This window comes from Drosophila ananassae, chromosome 2R (assembly GCF_017639315.1).
Source record: "Drosophila ananassae strain 14024-0371.13 chromosome 2R, ASM1763931v2, whole genome shotgun sequence".
In the NCBI taxonomy this organism is placed as follows: domain Eukaryota; kingdom Metazoa; phylum Arthropoda; class Insecta; order Diptera; family Drosophilidae; genus Drosophila; species Drosophila ananassae.
The window spans coordinates 7,826,263-7,845,728 of record NC_057928.1 but is presented as its reverse complement, the minus strand read 5'-3'; the positions used below and the strand labels follow the sequence as shown (position 1 = coordinate 7,845,728).

General features: G+C 42.9%; 3 protein-coding genes across 4 annotated transcripts; 1 reads left to right on the top strand and 2 right to left on the bottom strand.

Moving 5' to 3' along the window:
• Positions 1–4,257: 4,257 nt before the first annotated feature.
• On the bottom strand, positions 4,258–5,526 carry LOC6506259. The gene has a single exon (XM_001958213.4). The coding sequence runs from the start codon at positions 5,520–5,522 to the stop codon at positions 4,443–4,445; it is 1,080 nt and encodes a 359-aa protein (XP_001958249.1). The 5' UTR covers positions 5,523–5,526; the 3' UTR covers positions 4,258–4,442.
• A 1,247-nt stretch (positions 5,527–6,773) lies between these two features.
• LOC6493694 lies at positions 6,774–13,630 on the top strand. 2 transcript variants are annotated; one of them, XM_044714686.1, is made up of 6 exons: positions 6,774–7,039; positions 9,106–9,301; positions 9,443–10,322; positions 10,422–11,035; positions 11,656–11,776; positions 11,842–13,630. In XM_044714686.1, exons 2-6 carry the CDS (start codon positions 9,204–9,206, stop codon positions 13,297–13,299), a joined length of 3,171 nt encoding a protein of 1,056 aa, XP_044570621.1. In that variant the 5' UTR covers positions 6,774–7,039; positions 9,106–9,203; the 3' UTR covers positions 13,300–13,630. The 2 variants fall into 2 exon arrangements, with proteins under 2 accessions (XP_044570621.1, XP_001958250.2); XM_001958214.4 differs by having other exon boundaries at positions 6,779–7,035; positions 11,842–13,628.
• Positions 13,631–14,783: 1,153 nt separating this feature from the next.
• On the bottom strand, positions 14,784–18,906 carry LOC6506258. The gene is made up of 3 exons (XM_001958215.4): positions 18,553–18,906; positions 17,344–17,560; positions 14,784–15,166 (listed from the first exon to the last, which is right to left on the bottom strand). The coding sequence occupies exons 1-3, from the start codon at positions 18,758–18,760 to the stop codon at positions 15,007–15,009; spliced, it is 585 nt and encodes a 194-aa protein (XP_001958251.1). The 5' UTR covers positions 18,761–18,906; the 3' UTR covers positions 14,784–15,006.
• Between the last annotated feature and the right edge of the window lie 560 nt (positions 18,907–19,466).

Sequence of the window (19,466 nt, the reverse complement as noted above, 5' to 3'; positions counted from 1 at the left end):
AACTTGTACATTTTATATTATGTGGTAATATTTTAATATACATAAATATCATTACTGATCTCATGAATATGTTCATAAGACAACAACAATTATAAATATATATAAATATGAATAAATCTATGTGTAAATGATATGAAGCGCATAAATATCATGTAAGATTTAAAGAACAACAAAAAGTGCAACAAAAAACAAAATAAAAAATAAAAATAATAAAATGCAAGTTGACAAGGTGTTTTATTTCATTAATTCTGTCTAATGATATTAATTATTCTCTAACTTTACTTAATATGACTTAATTGGACAAAATAATTACTTAATTTACGTTATGAGTCAGCCTGGCCAATATCGTAACTAAAAGATCGTATTCTGCAAAATGTACTGCATACTTTGGGGCACTGTGAGAAACACGATCAGTGATGCCCAGCTAGCGGGAATATGTTTTTTTGGAAAACCCACCCCTTTCCAGACTTTAAGGGTGAAAATATTAGTTTATTCATATTTCATATGCGATTGAAAACTGCTGGCCACTTAAGCGGCAAATGCCTAAACCAATTTGTAGTTTCTTTTCCTTTCGTGGCCACGGATTAAGTGGTCATAATTGCTGCTCCTGCAGCCAGGACACGCGACCTGGTAACAGGATACCCAGACACGTTGCTCGTGTCACAAAAATGATGGGTTATTAGCGGCTTAAGCGGGCCAAGATGATTGTTACGAAGCGGGCACCCAGGGCTGGGCCAATTATGTTAACCTGCCCAGCCGAAAACCTCAGCCTCGGAGGTCAGGACATCCGTTTCCGCCTTCAATCACGGACGCATGCAAGTGTCAATCAAAGGGCATATTTAATCTAAAATTACGATTTCAATTCAATTCCGAGCGCGTGTCCGTTTTGCTTCAATAGAGTGCTAATCTCAGCCCTATAATCTGGCCAGAATTCAATTTCATTTTAAAGAAAAGAAATAACTAGATAGGTAATCTTAAACAGAATACACTTCACTTTTCTTCCATCTCCACTAATTTTAAGTTTCTTTTACATTATGTTTTCATATGTTTTAATTAAAAGGATTCCTAATTAACTATTCGCCACTTGAAAGCCACTTAAAAGTAATTCAATTATAAATAAAACTCATTGAGAGGGTAACGCATCCGATTACTTCAGTTTTTGCCAAAGAGAAGGGAAAGAAAAAGTTAATTTCATTAAAGGAGTAAGTTCCCATCTTCCGCATAGATTAACCCGGGCTGGGCTGGCTGTTTGTAAAACACGAGCTGGCATCACAGATGCATTAAAAATTCATTACAAAGTGCTCACGAAGGACAAAAAGCTCCCATCCTTGGAGGAGGATGCAGGTATGAAGGTACATACATAAGTGGATCCTGTAACATGAACACAAATGTAAGAAGCTTGTCCTGCCATTCCTCATGTCCTTAGAATACAAGCGTATTTTGTTCAATATTTCCACATGTTTTCTGAAATGATTTTTAGACGAAAAGGAGGTCTTCTTGCAATAAAATGTAAATTACATTAGACTCTCGGATACGATAACAATAAGAGACAAAATGTAAAGTCTCTTGTATTTAATTAAGATAATAATTTCAGATTGAATGCGTGGATTAGCTTGGGGCACCTTTTTATTGGAAAAACTTTAAACTGACTCGTCTCTGAAAACTTATAAGCTGGTTTTCTGGTCCGGTTGAAAAAGGATAAGTAAACACAAGATGTCCTAGTCAAAAGGATGGCAAACGGAAGGAAATAAACAATCTCGTATCTGGCAAACGATTCGAGCAGGACTCGTAAATTTTCCTAGCCTGCAGGCCATCAGCTGGATAACTCATAAGAGAGGCAATATATGATGATCATAATCAACGTCTTTGCCACTTTATTGACAAACTAATAAAATGCCAAAGAAAGAGATGGCAAAAGACGCAGAGAAAGAGAGGGAGGGAGTGTGCAAGGATGTCGAACAAGAGGCGGAATGATACCCGTAGATGGAAGCAAACGATTTATTAAAATCCCAGGACATGGCATACATAATAAAAAGCAGGACCCTTTGCTGACCGTTGATATGATGAGTAATTTGCTTTTGGCTTTTAATGTTGGCCCATAGAACACTGAGAATAAAAAGAAGTCTTAAATAAATAGGAATTTCATTTAATAATACATCTTCTCACCTGAAATTTCTTCATTTTTCTTCATATGTTTTTTGTAACTTCAAGCATTTTTACTTCCAATTTTCTTCAAGTGTAGCAACCTTACCAGACAACGAATAGTTGCAGGACACGGAAATTAGTGCGGAAACGCTTACTACGCTTAGCAATCTGTCAAAAAGCCAAAATGTAATAAATGAGACCCACACGGCGACGGGATGGGTCAGTCTGAGGACCATCACCATAATTCATACGACATGCCAAGGACCCACAAAAGGCTGGCCAGCGACCAGCAAGGACAAAGGCGCCAACTGCGGGCTGGGCCGTCTTTTATGGCAGCAGATGCACCATATTTCACTACACGCTGATAAGTGGTCATTTGTCCTGGACCCGGGAAGTCCTGGAATCGGGAAATGGCAGGGAAGTTGTGTTGGCTGGGTTTCCTGCATGCCAACAGGCATTTCATAATGATTTTAACAACCTTTTTGCGCAAAAAACCCCTTTGAGCTAACTCTTATAGCCCGTGTATATGGCTAGCATTTTAGTCCTTTGAAGGTCCTTAGACATTCACATGTTTATTAATTTTTGCACGATTTTCCGGTGGCTTGCATTTGATCCAAAAAGGACCAACAAATCAAAGAGTGATAAACTATATTTTTTTTATTATCTTATTCTTTATATATTTTGCCTTATTAATAATATTTTAGTGTAATAAATGTTTAAGACTAAGCCATAACTTATCCCTTCTAAATTTGCTTGAAAAATATAACTTATTGTTTAAAAATAAGTATATGCCAACAAATTCTGAAGTAAATTCTCGCTTCTGTAAACATTAGTTTTGAAGTTTAATATTTAAAAAACTACTTACATTAACTCTAGAAACTTACTACTCTACTCTGCACTGTAAGATTTAATGGTTGGCTTTTGCTGAATCCACGATCTATTAACACGTCTCTGAACTCCTTGAAGAACTGCTGTAGTACTTTCCCGGGAGAAGTGACATATAGAACGATAGTTCGTACATTCTTACAGCTCTTAAAAACCTCCAAAAAGTAGTCTGGTCGGAAATAGAACTCCCGAAACTGCAATGTATCGGAATGCTCTCTTATCTAATCCGGAAGACTGAAGCCACAGGATACTTTGTTTAAAGACAATCCGAACAATTTCAGTTTGGGGAATCTTGGAAGTTTACCGAATTCAGCATCTTCTCATTGGAGCTCATTAATTGGAAGTTCGCCACCTCTGTGATTCGTAGAGTCCCCGAAGGCAGTTGTCGAAGACACATGAGTTCCCCATTAGCAGCGCAGATGTCCAAAGGGGTCACTTTTTTCAATCTTTTCAAGAAGGGACCTGAAATCATAGATTTTTAATAAATTAGATGGTTTTTGACCTCACTAGAAGTATCATTCACTTACTCTCCGTGTCAAAGAACCGAAAGATATTTATGTAGTTGTCTTAGACTGGGCATTTTGGGCCGTAAAAGCGTGTTCCCTTAGCCTTTTGGAGTTGAGCAGCATCTTCGCCCTTTTAATGTGATCTCTACGCAAGTCCATCACGGCAGGTCCAGTACGGCAATTGCACAAGGAAAATAGACTGGTACTACTTACGACAGTGCCAGGTGAATGCTTTTCCGAAATAAGGATGTGTCTTAGCCAAACTGATCTTTGAGAGCAACGGCAGTTGCCTATAAATCAAATCCAGAACCTCAGTAGGGAAGTTTAATAATCCATTCCTTTCGGGATACATTAACTCACCAGACGCTTTTCTTTTCATCGTGAATAGATGCTGAACATCCGTTTCCGGTTTCTCGGAGAGCTTTGGTCATACTATGTTTCAATAAAATACCAGCAGATCCATAAACTTTCTTCGGTTTGGTATATAACAAAATTGCATTTGTACATCATTTTGGGGTTTTTTTGATGATAAGATTGTTAACGTACTTAACAAAGACCCAGAGATTACTTTTCTCTGATTTCACTCCACAAAAAACAATGTTTTTAATTGTTAAGTTTATAATTATAAAGAGTGATGCAACAAGAGTATGACCGTATCTTTCGAGCCAAGACAATTAGCTGATTGTGTTGAAAAAGCTTAACATTTTCTTGATTTATTTCTTTTTTGGACTTTATTTTCTGTTTATATAATACATGTTTGTTTTTAGTAATCGACTTTTTAGCTTAAATACTATAAAAAAAAGTAATCCTTAAACAAATTATCATAATTCAAAAGTAGCTTAGAGTGATTATTATTAAGGTAATGATTTAAATGATTAAAATAATTGAAAAAATTACATTATATCTTTAATCCGATTCGCTGCCATCGTCTGCAAAAGTAATTGGATTCTTTTTTAGTACACGATAGGAGTTTGCTGGAGCACCGACTTTCTTTGGGCTTGTTTGGGGCACCTTGAGTTTTTGGCTTTTTTCGACAAAAGCTTCCTTGAAACACCGAAGAAACTCCGGAACTTGGGGAATATTTCCGGCCGAGTGGAACGTCACAATCCCGTCGATGTGCTGAGGACGCAGTAGGCTGCACATCTGCCGGAGATGCATCCGGGTGGGCAGTGGCGTCCACTTGAGCTGATGAAGGGGCAGGGTCACAGTGCGTGACTCCGAGTCCGTATGCAGAGCTTCCAAGGCCGCCTCACAGTCGAGGATCATGCTGACATTTATCTTGACAGAGTTGTTGTCGCACTGGAAGCGGTTTAAGTCGCTGCTGAGATGCTTGTAGCTCTGGCCAAAGGTGCCCATCAATCGGATTTGGCCATACAGACGGGTGTGCCCCAAATTCCAGATCAGTTCCTCATAACCAAAATGTGGCAGCATCAGCTCGAGCACATGGTTGTTTTGGATGCAGTCTTTTTGAATCTGCTTGGCCATTTCCTCGAAGTCCAAGTGCTCGAAGGGCTCATCCCCGGAGGACAGATTGAGGTAAAGCCGTTCGGTCCCCCTGCTGATCCAGGAGTTGAAAACCGGATTACCCAGCAGCCGTCCCAGGTTGTCCATCCTCACCGCCGAGTAGCAGTAGAGCAGTCTTCCGCCCTGGGGTCGGCGGATGAGCAGAATGAGGCTGTTATTCAGGTGGCTGCCATTGCAGAGCATCACCTCCACTTTCCTGCCAAAACTGAGTTGCAGTTCGAAGGGCTGACAGTCCTCCACCAGGTGAAAGTTCTGCATGGAGAGTTGGCCGCCCCGCGAGGCCAGGTAGTCGAGAAGCTGATGGGCCAGCGGTTCGGTGGTGTACATCCGGCAGAACTTCCGGGGCAAGGGCTGCAGTTGCTCCTCCACCCGAAAAAGGCTGGTGAGGAAAACCTTGATGTTGGCATCATACAGCTTTGGGATGACATCAAAGGACAGTTCAGAGTGCTCCTTGGGACGCATGTTGGCTGAAAGGAACAAAAATAAAGCGATTATAATTTATGCTTATTTCTTACAAAAGCCTAATCATATTATGTATGTCACACTTCGTCCAAGTAGGCAATGAAGTTCCGCTTAATAAAATGAATCATAGACTCATCGACGACCTTTCATGGTCGGGCAACACACCCCAGTACTCCCACACACGGATGTAAGTGTGGAAAAAAAAGTCCATAGACTGCCATTCATCAATCATGACCCAAAGACGGCATTCGGGCTTTGCATAACTCAGCCAAATGTAAACAAATTGCGAAGTCTCGCAAAAAATGAGCCGAGTTGAACGGCAGACATTGGCACAGATATTGGCTTGGAACTCTGGCCATAAGTCGGGTTCGAGGAATGGCCCACGATCTTGTTTTTTTTTGTGGTTTTGCTTTCGTTTGACCGCCAAATCCGCTCCGATATCCCCCCATCCCAGATAGCCGTGAATGCTGGTTACCTCAGAGGCGATAAAAAGTGTAAATTATTATTACCAACAGCTGGGAAAAAGAAAGCCAAAGGTGGCTTTTTGGGAAGTTGGGGGGGGGGGGGGGGGGGGGGCGGAGGTGAACGACTAGAGCAGAAAATTACTCAACTCGAGTCAGTTTCGGTTTCGGTTTCTGTTTCTGTTTCAGTTGTTAAGACTTGTTGGCTTGTTAGCCGCTTAGTCGCCAGTCGCCGGCCTGCTCTCTGATGCCCCAACTTTCACTCAGACGTCCACTTATTGGCCCATTATAATTAAGCCATTTTACTGGCCAACTGCCTCTCGTTGGACAATCATTTCTCACTCGAAAAGTGTAACAAATGGGCTAACCAATTGGCGCAATGCTGCTGTAATTGTAATTGATATCATCGTGTGTAACCGAGTTGAATGAACACAATGGGTCTTTAAGAAATAGGGGATACTAGGAGTTACTGGGATGGATCTGCATAGATATGGATAATTTATGGTTTCATAATATTTTTAATCTTTTTAAAGAAGATTTACTCCTTAAGCTCTCCTCTTGAAGATCAAAATTGTATTTACAATTTCCTAATTATATCATTTGAAAAAAAAAATGAGTTAATAAGGGCCTAACAAGACATATTATTTTAAACTTCCAACTTTAAACCATTGACCTTCAGAGCCTTGCTTCTTTTTTTTTGCTTTCTTCGCTCTGCAGCAAGCTCTGCTCTTTCTTCAAGCCAACTCTCTCCCATTCATTGGCCAAGTCTTCAGATATATATATATTCATAAAAAAAAATCTCTAGAGTTGGCTTGGCGGTTTTTCTGCGCCGGCGTCGCGTGTCAAACGAGCGCCGAACTTAAAGCCGGAAAGACGTTACCGGCGCATGCGCAGCTGCCTTCGGCTAATTTTTGTTTTCTTTATTTTTTCGGTTGCGAGGTCTTTTTAGTTTAGTTTACCAGTCAACCAGTTTCCATACGAAATTCGCTTTCAGTTTCGTTTGCCAGACGGCGAGGAAAAGAAGCAGCACCAGCGGCCCCAGCAAAAGTGCAGTGAGTAAGCTGGTGGGGAAAATACCCAGCTTGAAAACGACTTGGAAACGAAACCGAAAGTGTGCAAATCAAAATCAAAAGCCGGGCCCTAAATGTCGCAATTCAAAAACCAAACAAAGCGTGTCAATTGTGTCTAGAAACGCAAACGGGCAATTTCAGAGCTCAACCAGCCAGGAAGAGTGAAAAGAAAGTTGTGGATACGTCGGTGTTCGCCATAAAATTAGTGACTAAAGTGATTCATAATACAATTTCAGTAAAATCTAATACTTGAAACAAATACCTAAAATATATTAAACCAGAAGAAAGCTTTCGAAAAGTAATAAGATTCGAATTTCGAATCAAAACCCAAACACGCCTTGGACATTAAAGTTAATTGGTGGGGCGGATTGGAGAAGGAAGGTGGGGCGTGGTCACATCTCCAGTGTTGAGTGGATTATGTAATTTGACAAGCAGAGGATACTTCCCAAAAGAATTCACAACACGTACGCCGCATCCGTATCCGTGTACGTCTTTGCCCGGACAATTGGGAACGCATCTCAAGCGTAAAGTGTCCTTTCGTGTCGCCGCCTCCTCGTTTAGTGTCCTCCCGCCACTCAGCCACCCCCCCCTCCAGTGCATTTTGTGATCCTTGCACCTGGTGCATCCTGCAGCTCCTTTACATCCCCATCGCACACACCCACCGCAATCCCCTCTAAAATTAGCTGACATTTCTTGTTGGAGAAACTCCCATTGCCGTCTGGTGTCTTTCGGTTTAGTGCAGCGCCCTCTGTTGCCAGCCACCGGCAAATGCAATTTTCTAGTACTTCCCAGAAAACTCTACATCCCTATCCCTATCCCTAAATAAATATCCTGGCGTCCTGGCCCTCGAGTCGGGGTCGTAAAATTTTTGGTTGCAATTACAGCTGGTGGAAAAGTCTGTTGGCCATCTTCGCTGGCAATTGTATGAAATTTAAATTTTATATCCAACAAGACATTTGGCACAAAAACATAAATAATAAATTTTCAACTCTGCCCAGATGCTGCAAACGGAAACTTTAACCCAGAAAATTTCGAAATTTCTTGTGCGTCATCTTAAACACTGGGGTTTCACATCTTAAATATTTTTGAGACAGACGTGTTTCTTACAATAACCTTGACTCCATTTAAATGCAAATGCAAATCGAAGAGCAGGGCGACAAATTGTGAATAATTTATGGTGAAACTGGTGGCTCACAAAAGACACTAATAGTGAAGAATTTTAATACCCAAACGGATGAGTGGAGTGTGTGCCAAAATCCCAAAGAAATCAATAAAGTAGTAGGAGAGAATGTAACTCATTGAGAATATAAAACACACTTTCACTGATCCGTAAAATGGGACTCATAAAAAATCCACATAAATACTCTTTCAAGAAGAAATGACTTTAATAAATAAGATATTAAGTTAATGTTCCATAAACTCCAAGAGGTTATAATACTTGAGTGACAAAATCAATAGTACATACTCTATCTTAAATTGAATAGAATTTTTATTTAGTTTCGAATATAATCTCTTAAAAAAATCGAAGCGCCAAAACAAAGAGCCATGAGACTAAAGACTTCCAGACAACTTAAAAATATGATGTATGCACTCTAGACAATTGTCGTAAGAGAAGCAGCCATAAACTTTTAAGGCCTGTCAGCACTCCGCCGAAAATAAAACCCTACAATAATCCAAATAATTCTGCATGCCCCACAAAGACTAAAGATGATGGCATCCGATTATTTGTGGCAGCCGTGCGGTTGCATAAACACGGCGCAATCGTAAAAAATGGAATTAAACAAATGTCGCGGCGGTGGTGGCGCCGGCTCCTTTGCCGGATAGCACGTGAGAATTGCATTAATATGAATGCAAATGTGCATCCTTGGGGATGCTGCGGGGATGCTGGGGAGTCCTGCGGGGCCAAATCTATAAATTTATGTGCAAATGTAGCAAGGAAAGTGTCAAGCAGAAGTCGCTGGAAATTGCGCGAAATTTCTTTTGTAGCTTGAGTTTGACAGCAAGTTTTTATGATGTTTTTCTCCAACCACTGATTCCGCTTTCCCACTTTAGACGACGTGCCTTAAGCTTATGAATCGCTGACGTGAGCACCGGGATTTTCCACATTTTCCACCCAACGCCCCAACGCCCCATCCTGCCATCCGGCCGAAATGCAATTGCTCTGGGAGCCTCGAAGTGTGCAATGGAAAATTGCATTTCTAATTATCGCATTAGTCGTCGACGTGTCGTGCATAAGAAATGGCATCGGGTGAGTTGATTGAGCTTCTCCTAAATTATGCAAATTTCCCACAGCCCATACTCTTGAAACATTTATTAAACTTAGGCCCGCAATCAGCTAAGGAATACAAAGTAAGAAACACAGTTTCTCACATCTTCCATTTCTTTCCAGAGAGGAACAACAGATCTCTGTGAAGCTGAAAAACTTCTTCCCCTCGGAGGAGGTGCCTGAGGCCTCGGGGGCTCAGAGCCTCGCCGAAACCTCCGCCAGAGTGACCAACGGCGGAGGAGGCGGCTTCAGACCCTCCCAAATGCTGGACTTCACACCCTCCGATGTGATGCCCCAAGGAGTAGGCAATCGCTATCCTCCCAGCTACTTGGAACCAAACTACAAACACGAAGTACCCAGCTCTTTGGGTCAGCAAGTGGCCTCGGACAAGCAGTTCTCGTTCCCGGAGGACTCGTCCTCGGTGTTTCACAGCACTCCGCTGCCCACAACTCCGGTGGTCAGCTACCTGGATCCTTATACCCAGCAGAACTATCGCTACACCCCCACACCGCCTCCCATAATCCAGTACCACAGGGAGCAGCAACCACAAGACGATCAGGCCTACACGGTGCAGTCTTCCCTACTGGTGGGCAGTCATCAGAATCATCAGCGTCCTGGTCACGTGGAGGACGTGTATCTGAAGCGACCCGGCTACGTCTTCGACGAGAGTCCTTCGACCATCTACCGGCGACCCACACGACCTCCGCCCTCGCTACCACCGCCGCCCACCACGGCGTCTCATAAAATATCCTACGACAGCCACGATTATCCGCCGCCCAGCTACGCCGCCCAGCAGACATCCAATTTCGTGCCCCAACAGCCAAAGCAGCGACCACTGTACCAGCGCCAAGACATCTCTGGGAATCGAGGGGGCCCAGCTCCGGTGTCCCCAGTGTCCCCGGCAGTTCCAACAGTCCCAGCTTCGTCTAATTATGCAAACAGCTTTGATAATTATTCGCAGCGTCCGAACCCACAGCAGATACAGATACAGAACCCCCACCAGGTAGGCACTGAGAGAAATTAAATATTCTATAAACTTCTCTGATGATGGTACTCCCTTAAAGAAGAGTTACAAGTGACTAACATTTTGCTTTGTGTACAGTATGGACAATATCAATACAACCCCCAGAATGGAGCAGGATTTGGAGGAGGAGGCGGAGGCCCAATATACGGAGGTGGAGGCGGAGCAGCTCAACCCCAGCGACCCAGGCCGGGACACAATTACTACGAGTATCAAATTGGCGAGATACCGCCACCACAATCCCAGCACTTCCAGCAACAGCAGCAGCAGCAACAACAGCATTTCAACTATCGTCCTGGCACTCAGTCACCAGGAGGCAATGGTGGGGGAGGAGCAGGTGGTGTGGGTGGTGGTTTAGCCACCCTGGCCTCGCTATTCAGCTCCACGCAGCAGTATGCACCGCAATTTACGAATCTCCTTTTGGGGGGCGGCGGCTCATCGGCTACATCGTCCACATCCTCGCCATTAGGCAGCCTCCTCGGCGCTTTCGCCGGGACACAAGGAGCAGGTTACCAGACCGGAGGACATTCAGGGGGTGGTGGTCGACCACCCAACACACAACTCATTAGGGCACTGGAGAACATAGCTCGCAACGACGATTTGCAGTGCGTGCCCAAGGTGCTCTGCCAGATGATTGCCGGTCAAACGTTACGTGGCCAATTGCCCGGATTCGTTACCTCTCCGGCCATAGCCAAGTAAGTTTTCATAGCCATAGAGGAATACTCCTTTTACAGAGAAAGAAATAAGTGATAGTCTACCAAAAGGATTCAAGAGTAATAAGTGATAGTGATAAACTTCATCTTAAACTTTCGTTGGAGAGTTGGACCCCTTAGTAGGAGAGTCCTTTAATTACTAATTTATTTATAGAAAATTGTTCTCAGTGTAGTGGCATTAGTTGGCCCCCATTTTGCAGAGGCTTTAGTTTGCTAACAAATATTATTAAATTTGCATTTTGAGGCAGATGGGTGGCATCTTGTTACTGTGGTGCAGCGTTAACTAGGATTAGACTTCATTACTGCCTTCCAGACCATATTGATTGTTCCATTAAATGAGCTACGTCTGGTCTGGAGTTCGGAATGGGTTACCTAAACGAGCCAGTGCAGGGGTTGCAGCACCCATTGTAAATTGAATTGTTTGGCTTTGGCAAATTCTTGGTTTCAAGTCAATTAAGTTTTATAAGCGGCCTAGAGCCGATAGAGTTGCATAACTTATGTAACTGGGAATGGGGCTTAAGGGTGAAATATCCTTGCTGGTTGAAAGGACTATTTGGAATGAAACCACTACTAATTTTCTATTTAAAATTATTTTCTTGCAGTTTTCTTGCTGGGTTTCCCGTGGCCTCACCTGCCTTGATTTATGGCAGGGCTGCCCTCCTTGGACTGAGTGGCGGGGAAAGGAGCTGTATCCAGACCTATGAAAAGTGTCCCAAGAATGAGGCAAGTACTCAAGAGCTTATCCTTTTTAAAATAATTTTTTAACGAACATCTATTTTATCAATTAGATGGAAATCATTCATTATCTCAACAACCATCGCGGAGGCTTCTTCAAGTTCTTCAGCGAACCGGAGGAGCAACCATCGACCTCCCACTTGGGAGATGGCGGCACAGGGTCCCTGTTCAGCATCCTCTCAGCCTTGACGGGCGGCGGAGGTGGTGGTCAGAGTTACACCACCCCCCGGCCTGTTCCTCGACCCACTCAGCGACCCACCACCGACATCGCCAGCGGTATCGGAAGTTTCTTCACCCAGGTGTTGTCCGAATACTTGAATGGCGTGGAGTATCAGAGGAGGAGGAGGCGCAGGAGCATTCATTTGGACGATGACTTCCATGATGAGGAGGATAACCTGGACACCGAAATGGGTCATCAGTTGGTAAAGTTCCAGAGCGACGATGAGGAAGAAGCTGCAAAGGCTCACACCGAACTGATTGGTGTCCTGCAATTTCCCGAGGACGAAGGCCAAGGCCGAGTGGTCAACTTCAAGGATATTCAAAGTGAGGAGCAGAGCGATGGATCAGTGCGCTTCCCAGATTCCACGCCAGCGGACGTTATCCGGGAATTCAATCGCGATGCGGCCCAAAGGAAGCTCCGATTTCCTCAGGACGAGGATGTGCCCAACAAGCCCATAAGAGAAGGCAGAGAACTGTCCTTCATGGAGGGCTGGAAGGCAGTCCTGCCGAATGGCTTGGCGGAGTCTGACTTTGGTGTGGACAAGCGAAGGGGAAAGCGGATTGTGTTCAGGGATAACAACGAACACTCGGAGGAGGAAAGGATTAGGGATGAGGAGCAGTTCCGGGAGGCTGAGTTGAGAGAAGAAAGGATCAGGGAGGAACTGATCCGAGAAGAACAAATAAGAGAGGAACAGATCCGGGAGGAACTGCTTAGAGAAGAACAATTTCGGGAAGATCAACTTCGAGAAGAACGAATCCGCGAGGAGCAACTACAAATCCACCGGATTCGAGAAAATCAATACAACTTCAAAGATGAATCCCCTCCTAACGCGGTTTATGAGGACGCTGCTCCACCACAACGCGGTGCAAGAGTGATATTCCCCGATCACTATGAACAGCACATCCGGAAGGGCAAGATCCTGAACCGACCCACCTACGCCCCCACCTACGAGTACAATGTCCTGGGAGAGGAAGCGAAGGAGGATCGCCTGGTGGTTAGCGATGAGCACAGACCCCCACTACGCTACCGACTGGAAGGGGGCTTCAACTCCCTCAACTACGGGGAGTACATGCCAGGGAACACTGTACGCTTTGCTGAGCCCGAGAATGAGAGGCCCAACCACTACAACTATCCCAATACCAACTACATCAGCGATAATCGATACGGGAGTAGCCAGAACCAAAAACCGCACTACGAAGACGACAAGAACGTCTACGTGACGAATTCCCAGGGTATCAATGAGTACTACATCCGTCCCGATGGCAGCAAAGTGTATCTGAATAAGGGCTAGACCTCCCGCTGACAATGTATCTTAAACATTATCATAATTTATGTGATTTTATTTAATGTAAGCTCTGTTGTTTCTCCGTCGATTTATTTAACCTAATTATATATCGGGTCATCTGTGAAGACCCTTGCAGAGGCAGGCCACCACTTTAGTCACATAAGTCTGTAAATATTTGACGCTTTAAACCAATATTTATTAATAAAACACAATTCAATCAACCGACTGCGTGCAAAAAGATAAACCTTCTTCATCTGTCGCCATTGTTTTAAAAAGTGAAACGAGCTGTCTGTGGAATTGCCGCATAAATCCAGTGGCAAACGGCCTCATCCAGGGAATACGTTTGAAAAATTAAATGTGATAAACTCAAACAGAAAAGTAAATGCAAAAATAAACAGAAAAATTGAATTTCAACTAGTGGGTGGAATATTAGATACCTTTTAAATCACTGAGAAATATTAAGTATTTTTGAATGTAATTCTATTTTTTCCTCTACAGTATTTTTCAAAGTATTAGGAAATATTTTTTCAAATCGGGTATCATGATGTTTAATTCCATAATTCCAAATAAAGAATAATTCCAGGGTATCAAAAAGAATTCAAAAATAAAACAACCCAGAGAGGGGAAAACCTACAGGAGCACTCGCAATTTCATTTACTCGTTTTTTCCCACCAGAGTTTTCCCAAATGGTCGAGCGTTTGTCAGCGGGAAAATCACATAGAAATGCAAAAGTGCACAAAAAAGTGCAGCATACTTTTGTGCGGCCCAGGGTTGCCAGGGCTGCCGTTGCCAAGCAAAAGCTCAGCGACTGTCGCCGTCGTTTTTCGTTTTATTTACAGCACTCGGGACGACAGGAGCGACAGTTTGTATGCAAACCATATGCAACGAGTTAATAAATGGGAAACACTGCCGTAGAATGGAAGGAGGGGAGGCTAAAAACATGGGTTAAGGTCTGAAAGGGGTACTCCACCAATTCCCCATGTTGGTTTTTTGTATTTCGGCTTGTTGCAACTCTTGTTGTCACTGACATTGCAAGAAAAAGGAAAATTTAGAGTAGATAAGGGATAAGGATACGACTGGGATTTATGGTGTAATTTTGAAAAGATTCCTTTTTTTAATTATCTATAATTGAAAACAATTGTTTGATTATTTGTTATTTTAACGAAAGACTTTTTCTACTATATTTGAAAAATAATTAGAAAGCTATCCTCCTTTAACTACAAAAACACTATTAATCACACATACCCATATTATTAAGTATCCAGGGTATCCTTTTGAAGCTTAATGCCTTGCGTCAACAATTTGCAAGTGGCGTTGCAACCAGTCTGAATATTTGTTTCTTTTTCCCCAGCAGGATGCTCTTTGGCGTATCAATTTTTTGCCCGCTTCCTTGCTTTTCCCGAAAAATAAAAACCAGTGGAGGGAGGACTGCATTGTCCGAGAGGAAAATTGAGGGAGTCCAGACATGTCCCGGCATAGGAACACACAAATTTCGGGATGATTTTTTCAGATGGTTTGTTTATTTATTTGCTTACTCATAAATCTAAGCGCCTAGGTCTGTTTTGGCGGGCGTACGTTTAAATTAAAACCCTTAAAAGCAACTAGAAGTACGGTGAAATGATGGGGAATGAATGTGACTGGAGGATGCATGATTAACAAAGATGTCCGATGCGACTGACTAAGTGGATGCGGAGTACAGAGTCCGGCGGCTCTTCAGCGGGGCTGGGGCGGCGGCAGAGGTCCTGCTCCTGGACAGGGCATCCTTTTGGCCAGGTGCTTGCACAACGGCACATCCCGCGTCGCATCGCCGATGAAGAGCGATAGGAGGTACCATTGTTTCATCCCGCCAATGCCCGGTTGCACTTTGTAGTTGCTGTTGATGGTTGTTGGTTGCATGTTGCAGGCGGGGAAACGGAAAGCGGATTACAGAAATAATTACTTATAAGTAAGCGGGTAATATGAACACATACACACAATAAGACCAACACACAGCCTTACCGCTCCCAGAGTTAAAAACAAAAGCAATTTGCCGGCTCAGCCCCAAGAGAAGGGTTCGCTTTTATAATGCCGGAATGTGTTGTTTTGGGTGTGGGTTTCTCTTGGCTTATTTGTATAATGGTTGTGCTGCTATGCTACCCGTAAGTAGGGTGCTGGGGTAAGGACATCGGCCCAAGGTTTAAAGGACTACCCGTATACTTGTGTGGAAAAGCCATTAGTGTGTTTCGTTGGTTAATTGCATGTGTTTTATTGTTCCCTTTAAACGTTAGGAGATATTAATAGGCCTTATTTATATGGTATAGTTACTCCATCATCCTCATTTAGTTGTAAAGCTTAAAATATTCTAAAAAGTAACCCTTCAGGTCTGCATCCTGATGATTCGTGATATCCCTTCACACCTACGGACGGACAGTTGGAATTTCACACGTCTGCGATGGCATAATTTAATCAACTCTGCAGATGCCCTCTAGCGATGGAAAAACCAGGAAAACTACAACAATGGCACAAATGGGAGACTGGGGACTGGGGTAGAGAATGACCAGAACCAGAACCTGGAGAAAACCTGGTGGCCTCCCCACTGTGCACTTGCATAAATTTAATCAAAAACTTTAATCATATTTTATTATTACAAAACACGTCGGGCTGCAGGAAACTTCTAATGCCAATTACATTTGCAGCGCACCGAAAACTAAACAAAAACATCATCATGACCCGGCCCAGACTCTGGCTGAAACTCCGATTTGGTCTCCGGGTGTCTGGGGCTCAAGGTGGAGACTGGGGGCTGTGAGGAGCCGCAGACAGACGAACATTTCAAAAATAATTTTGAATATTTGCTCTTGACACGTTGGCCAAACAACTTTTGACCATTTTGCCAAGGGGCAGGGCAGGGCAGTGCAGGGCGAAACATTAAGTGTGAATGTGTCAGATGCATGTGGAAACCTTTTTGCGATATCACAAAATATTAAATGGAATAAATGTGAAATTGGCAAACAAGAAAATGCTACACGTACTGGAGCTGTGTCTGCCCCAAGAACGGAACTAAGGAGCTTTTCTTTAATCTGGCCATTGTTAAATATTTCCAAATGGAAACTGAAGCCAACAATAAAAATATTTTACAACCTCTGCTGACCAGACGAGCTTCCTCGCTTTTATTACGTAAAAACATCAATAAAAAAATATCTTTTTTTCCTTGAAGGAAGAAACTGCAGAGACGAATGCATTAATTATGAATCACAGCAGTTAGCTGGGGTTAGACTAGGGACTCTGACGGGTGAGAAGAATAATTTGCTGCTTCATAAGATTACCATGACAATGGGACTTTTTTGAGGAGGGGATCGCGATGCGAGGGCAACTAACTCATCAGGAACCGGCAAGGCAAACAAAATTTATGTAAACTAACAAATTGAAATCCAAAGTCCAAGTCCAAGTCAGAGTCGAAGTTGAGGCACAATTGCAATCGGAGTCATGACATGCACATTTAAACGGTAGGGATCCAAGGAGACATTAAATTATGCACAGATGAGTTAGCAATGCCAATGACAATGGGGAGAATCGAAGGCAAAGGGAGATGCCAGGACGAAACAGCGACAACAAGGAGAGATAAAAATTGATTGGAAAACATTTTGCTTTAGCTAAAAACAAGCCATTCATTTGCCAAATGACAACAACAGCAGCGCCAAATTGCAAACGTAGCAATAACGAATACAATCCCAGAATAAAAATAGAACCAGAACTAACAAAAGTTCAAGTTCTTACTGCCAGCTTGCCGGAGTGAGTTGCCATAAAGTCAGCACTTGCTGCACTCGAGCAGCAAATGAAAAAGGGCACTAGAAGACAATGATGATGAAGACACGCCATGAATATCCTTAAATGGTACAGTAGGAAATGGGATGATGTTGCAGATTACACAGGGAAATGGAAAAAGTCAAATAGTCGAATTAAATTAAAATATTTTTTCTTAACACAAAGGACATAGCCAGCAGCTACTTCCAAGCCAAGCCAAGCACAATTTATCGAGTTAGTAATTTATTAGAGCCTGAGTTTTCGACCTACCTCAATACTTCCGACCAAGCGGCATGTGGTTTCGTTTTTGTTTCGCCGGGAGTCCGGCGCTGGCTGCTGCCTGAGGGGCGGGAAGCGTGTACTCGGCAGGGCTCTTCAAGGATACAAGCCTGAGGTCCGAACTCGCCCAGGATCTGCTTCTGAGCTAGCTCAGCATCAAGGGCCAAAGGATGGGAGGTTTCCCGCCTGCTCCTCGATCTGTAAGTGCCTGAAAAAGACAAAACCATTAGTAATTTATACTGATACATAAAATAACAAAAAAAAATTAAAAATTTATCAATATTCATCTCACGCAATGATTTTTTTGGTCAAAGACATAATTTGTTTATTATGATTTTGGGGTATTTCCCAGTATGATTACTCATTCAAAAAGCTTATCATCCATCGTCTGCCTCTCCATCTGTCTCTGAAACTGAATTTCCGGCTGAGCGAGGTTTTTTTCAGATGTTATGGTTCCAGCCACTGGCTTGCAGACAGCCTTGACCCCATTTTCACAATTTGTCGGCTAAGTGGACGTGCACGAGAGTTGGCCGCCGCTTTTGTCATCGCACTTGCGGATCAGGTTTTTTTTACGGTCCAACGCAATGAGCCAAAAAGCCAACAGCCACAACGCACTTGGCAAATGGATCGGAATGGATCACAAAATAATGGTAAACACATTATTTCATTGAAGATTGTACATATTTGCTTCAAAAGTATTATTTTGGGTTTCGATTTGTAGGATAATCATCTCAAATATCTCCCATTACAATTTTTTTTAATATAAGTGTCTAAAAAGTGAATATTTACTCTATTTAAACCATTGTATTATGTACACACTGCGTATACATAATGGTCGCCACTATATTAAGTATACGCTACGTAAACCGAATGACTGCCATTACGTATACGCTAGGTATGACTGCTTTATAATTTGAAAAAAATTGGTTTTAGATATACAAAATCTAGAAACCTCTTAATTACTTTAAAGCTTTGAAAAAAAAATTTAAATACAAAGTCAAAAAATATTAAAAAGAAAAAAAATTTCCAAATTCGATTCGCTGCTTAACTGTCCATGGCAACAACTTATAAAATTTCCACACCAAATTCCTGCACTGATTCCAACAATGCAAAACACTTAATTTATGCATAACATACATATTTTTAACTTTCACTTGATGGAAAGAAGACTATATTGAATCCGATTGAAGCCGGACTTACTGGGGTTGAGGGAGTAGGCCAGTTTTTTGGCGAACTGCGACAGGCGGACGGAGAGCACGATCACGGGGAATCCTATTAGCTGGACCGGCAACTCGAAAAGCGGATCCGGATTCTGGGCCAGGCCCTCCTCCACGAACTCCAGGAGAAGCACCAGCAGTACGTAGAGTGTCGGCACCAGCGACAGTGTGCAGATGTACCGGAGATTCATGGCCAATAGACTATGTTGTAATCGGGTGAGCTATTCAATACTAAACCACATCCACCGGATCCACGGAGCGGCTGGCGACTTGGTGCGCTTAAAGTCTTGGACTGACTGAAGCGACCTGCAGCCGCTTAAAGCCGCCAAAGCGCCGCAGAAAAAAACAAACCAAACGCAATCGTAAATGTAAACAAAGAGAGGCGTCGAGGAGTTGGAGAGCCAATGGCCAAAACCAGCTAAGAAATACCCATGAAAAAGAAATCACTTGTAAAGCTCACACTCCCATATTTGAACTAGTCGGAATATCAGAGGTTTTTATACAAATTATAATTATTTATTTATAAAATAATTTTTTGAAAAATATATATTTTAGTCTACTTTTTCTTAAACCCTTTCTGTAAAAAAGACCTCACTCCGCCACTGTTACTCTTTTTGTGCAGGCCAAGTTTGTTTTGCATTTTGACCAAGTTTCGTGCGGAAGCCAAAGCCAAGACCGGCCAGCAAGTGAAAGTGAGGCCAGTAAGCGGAGGGCGCAGGCCGAAGCGAATTCCTCTCAGTCTCTTTAGTCTCTAGAGAAATGTTTTTTTCTCTCTCTCCCAAATATGACAAGTTATGAAATTTTTTTACGCCAAATATCCAAGCATTCGGACTTGGCTCATTGAGGCTCGTTCCTTGACTGCCTGCTCTTTATTCGTGGTTTTATTTTGGTTTGGGT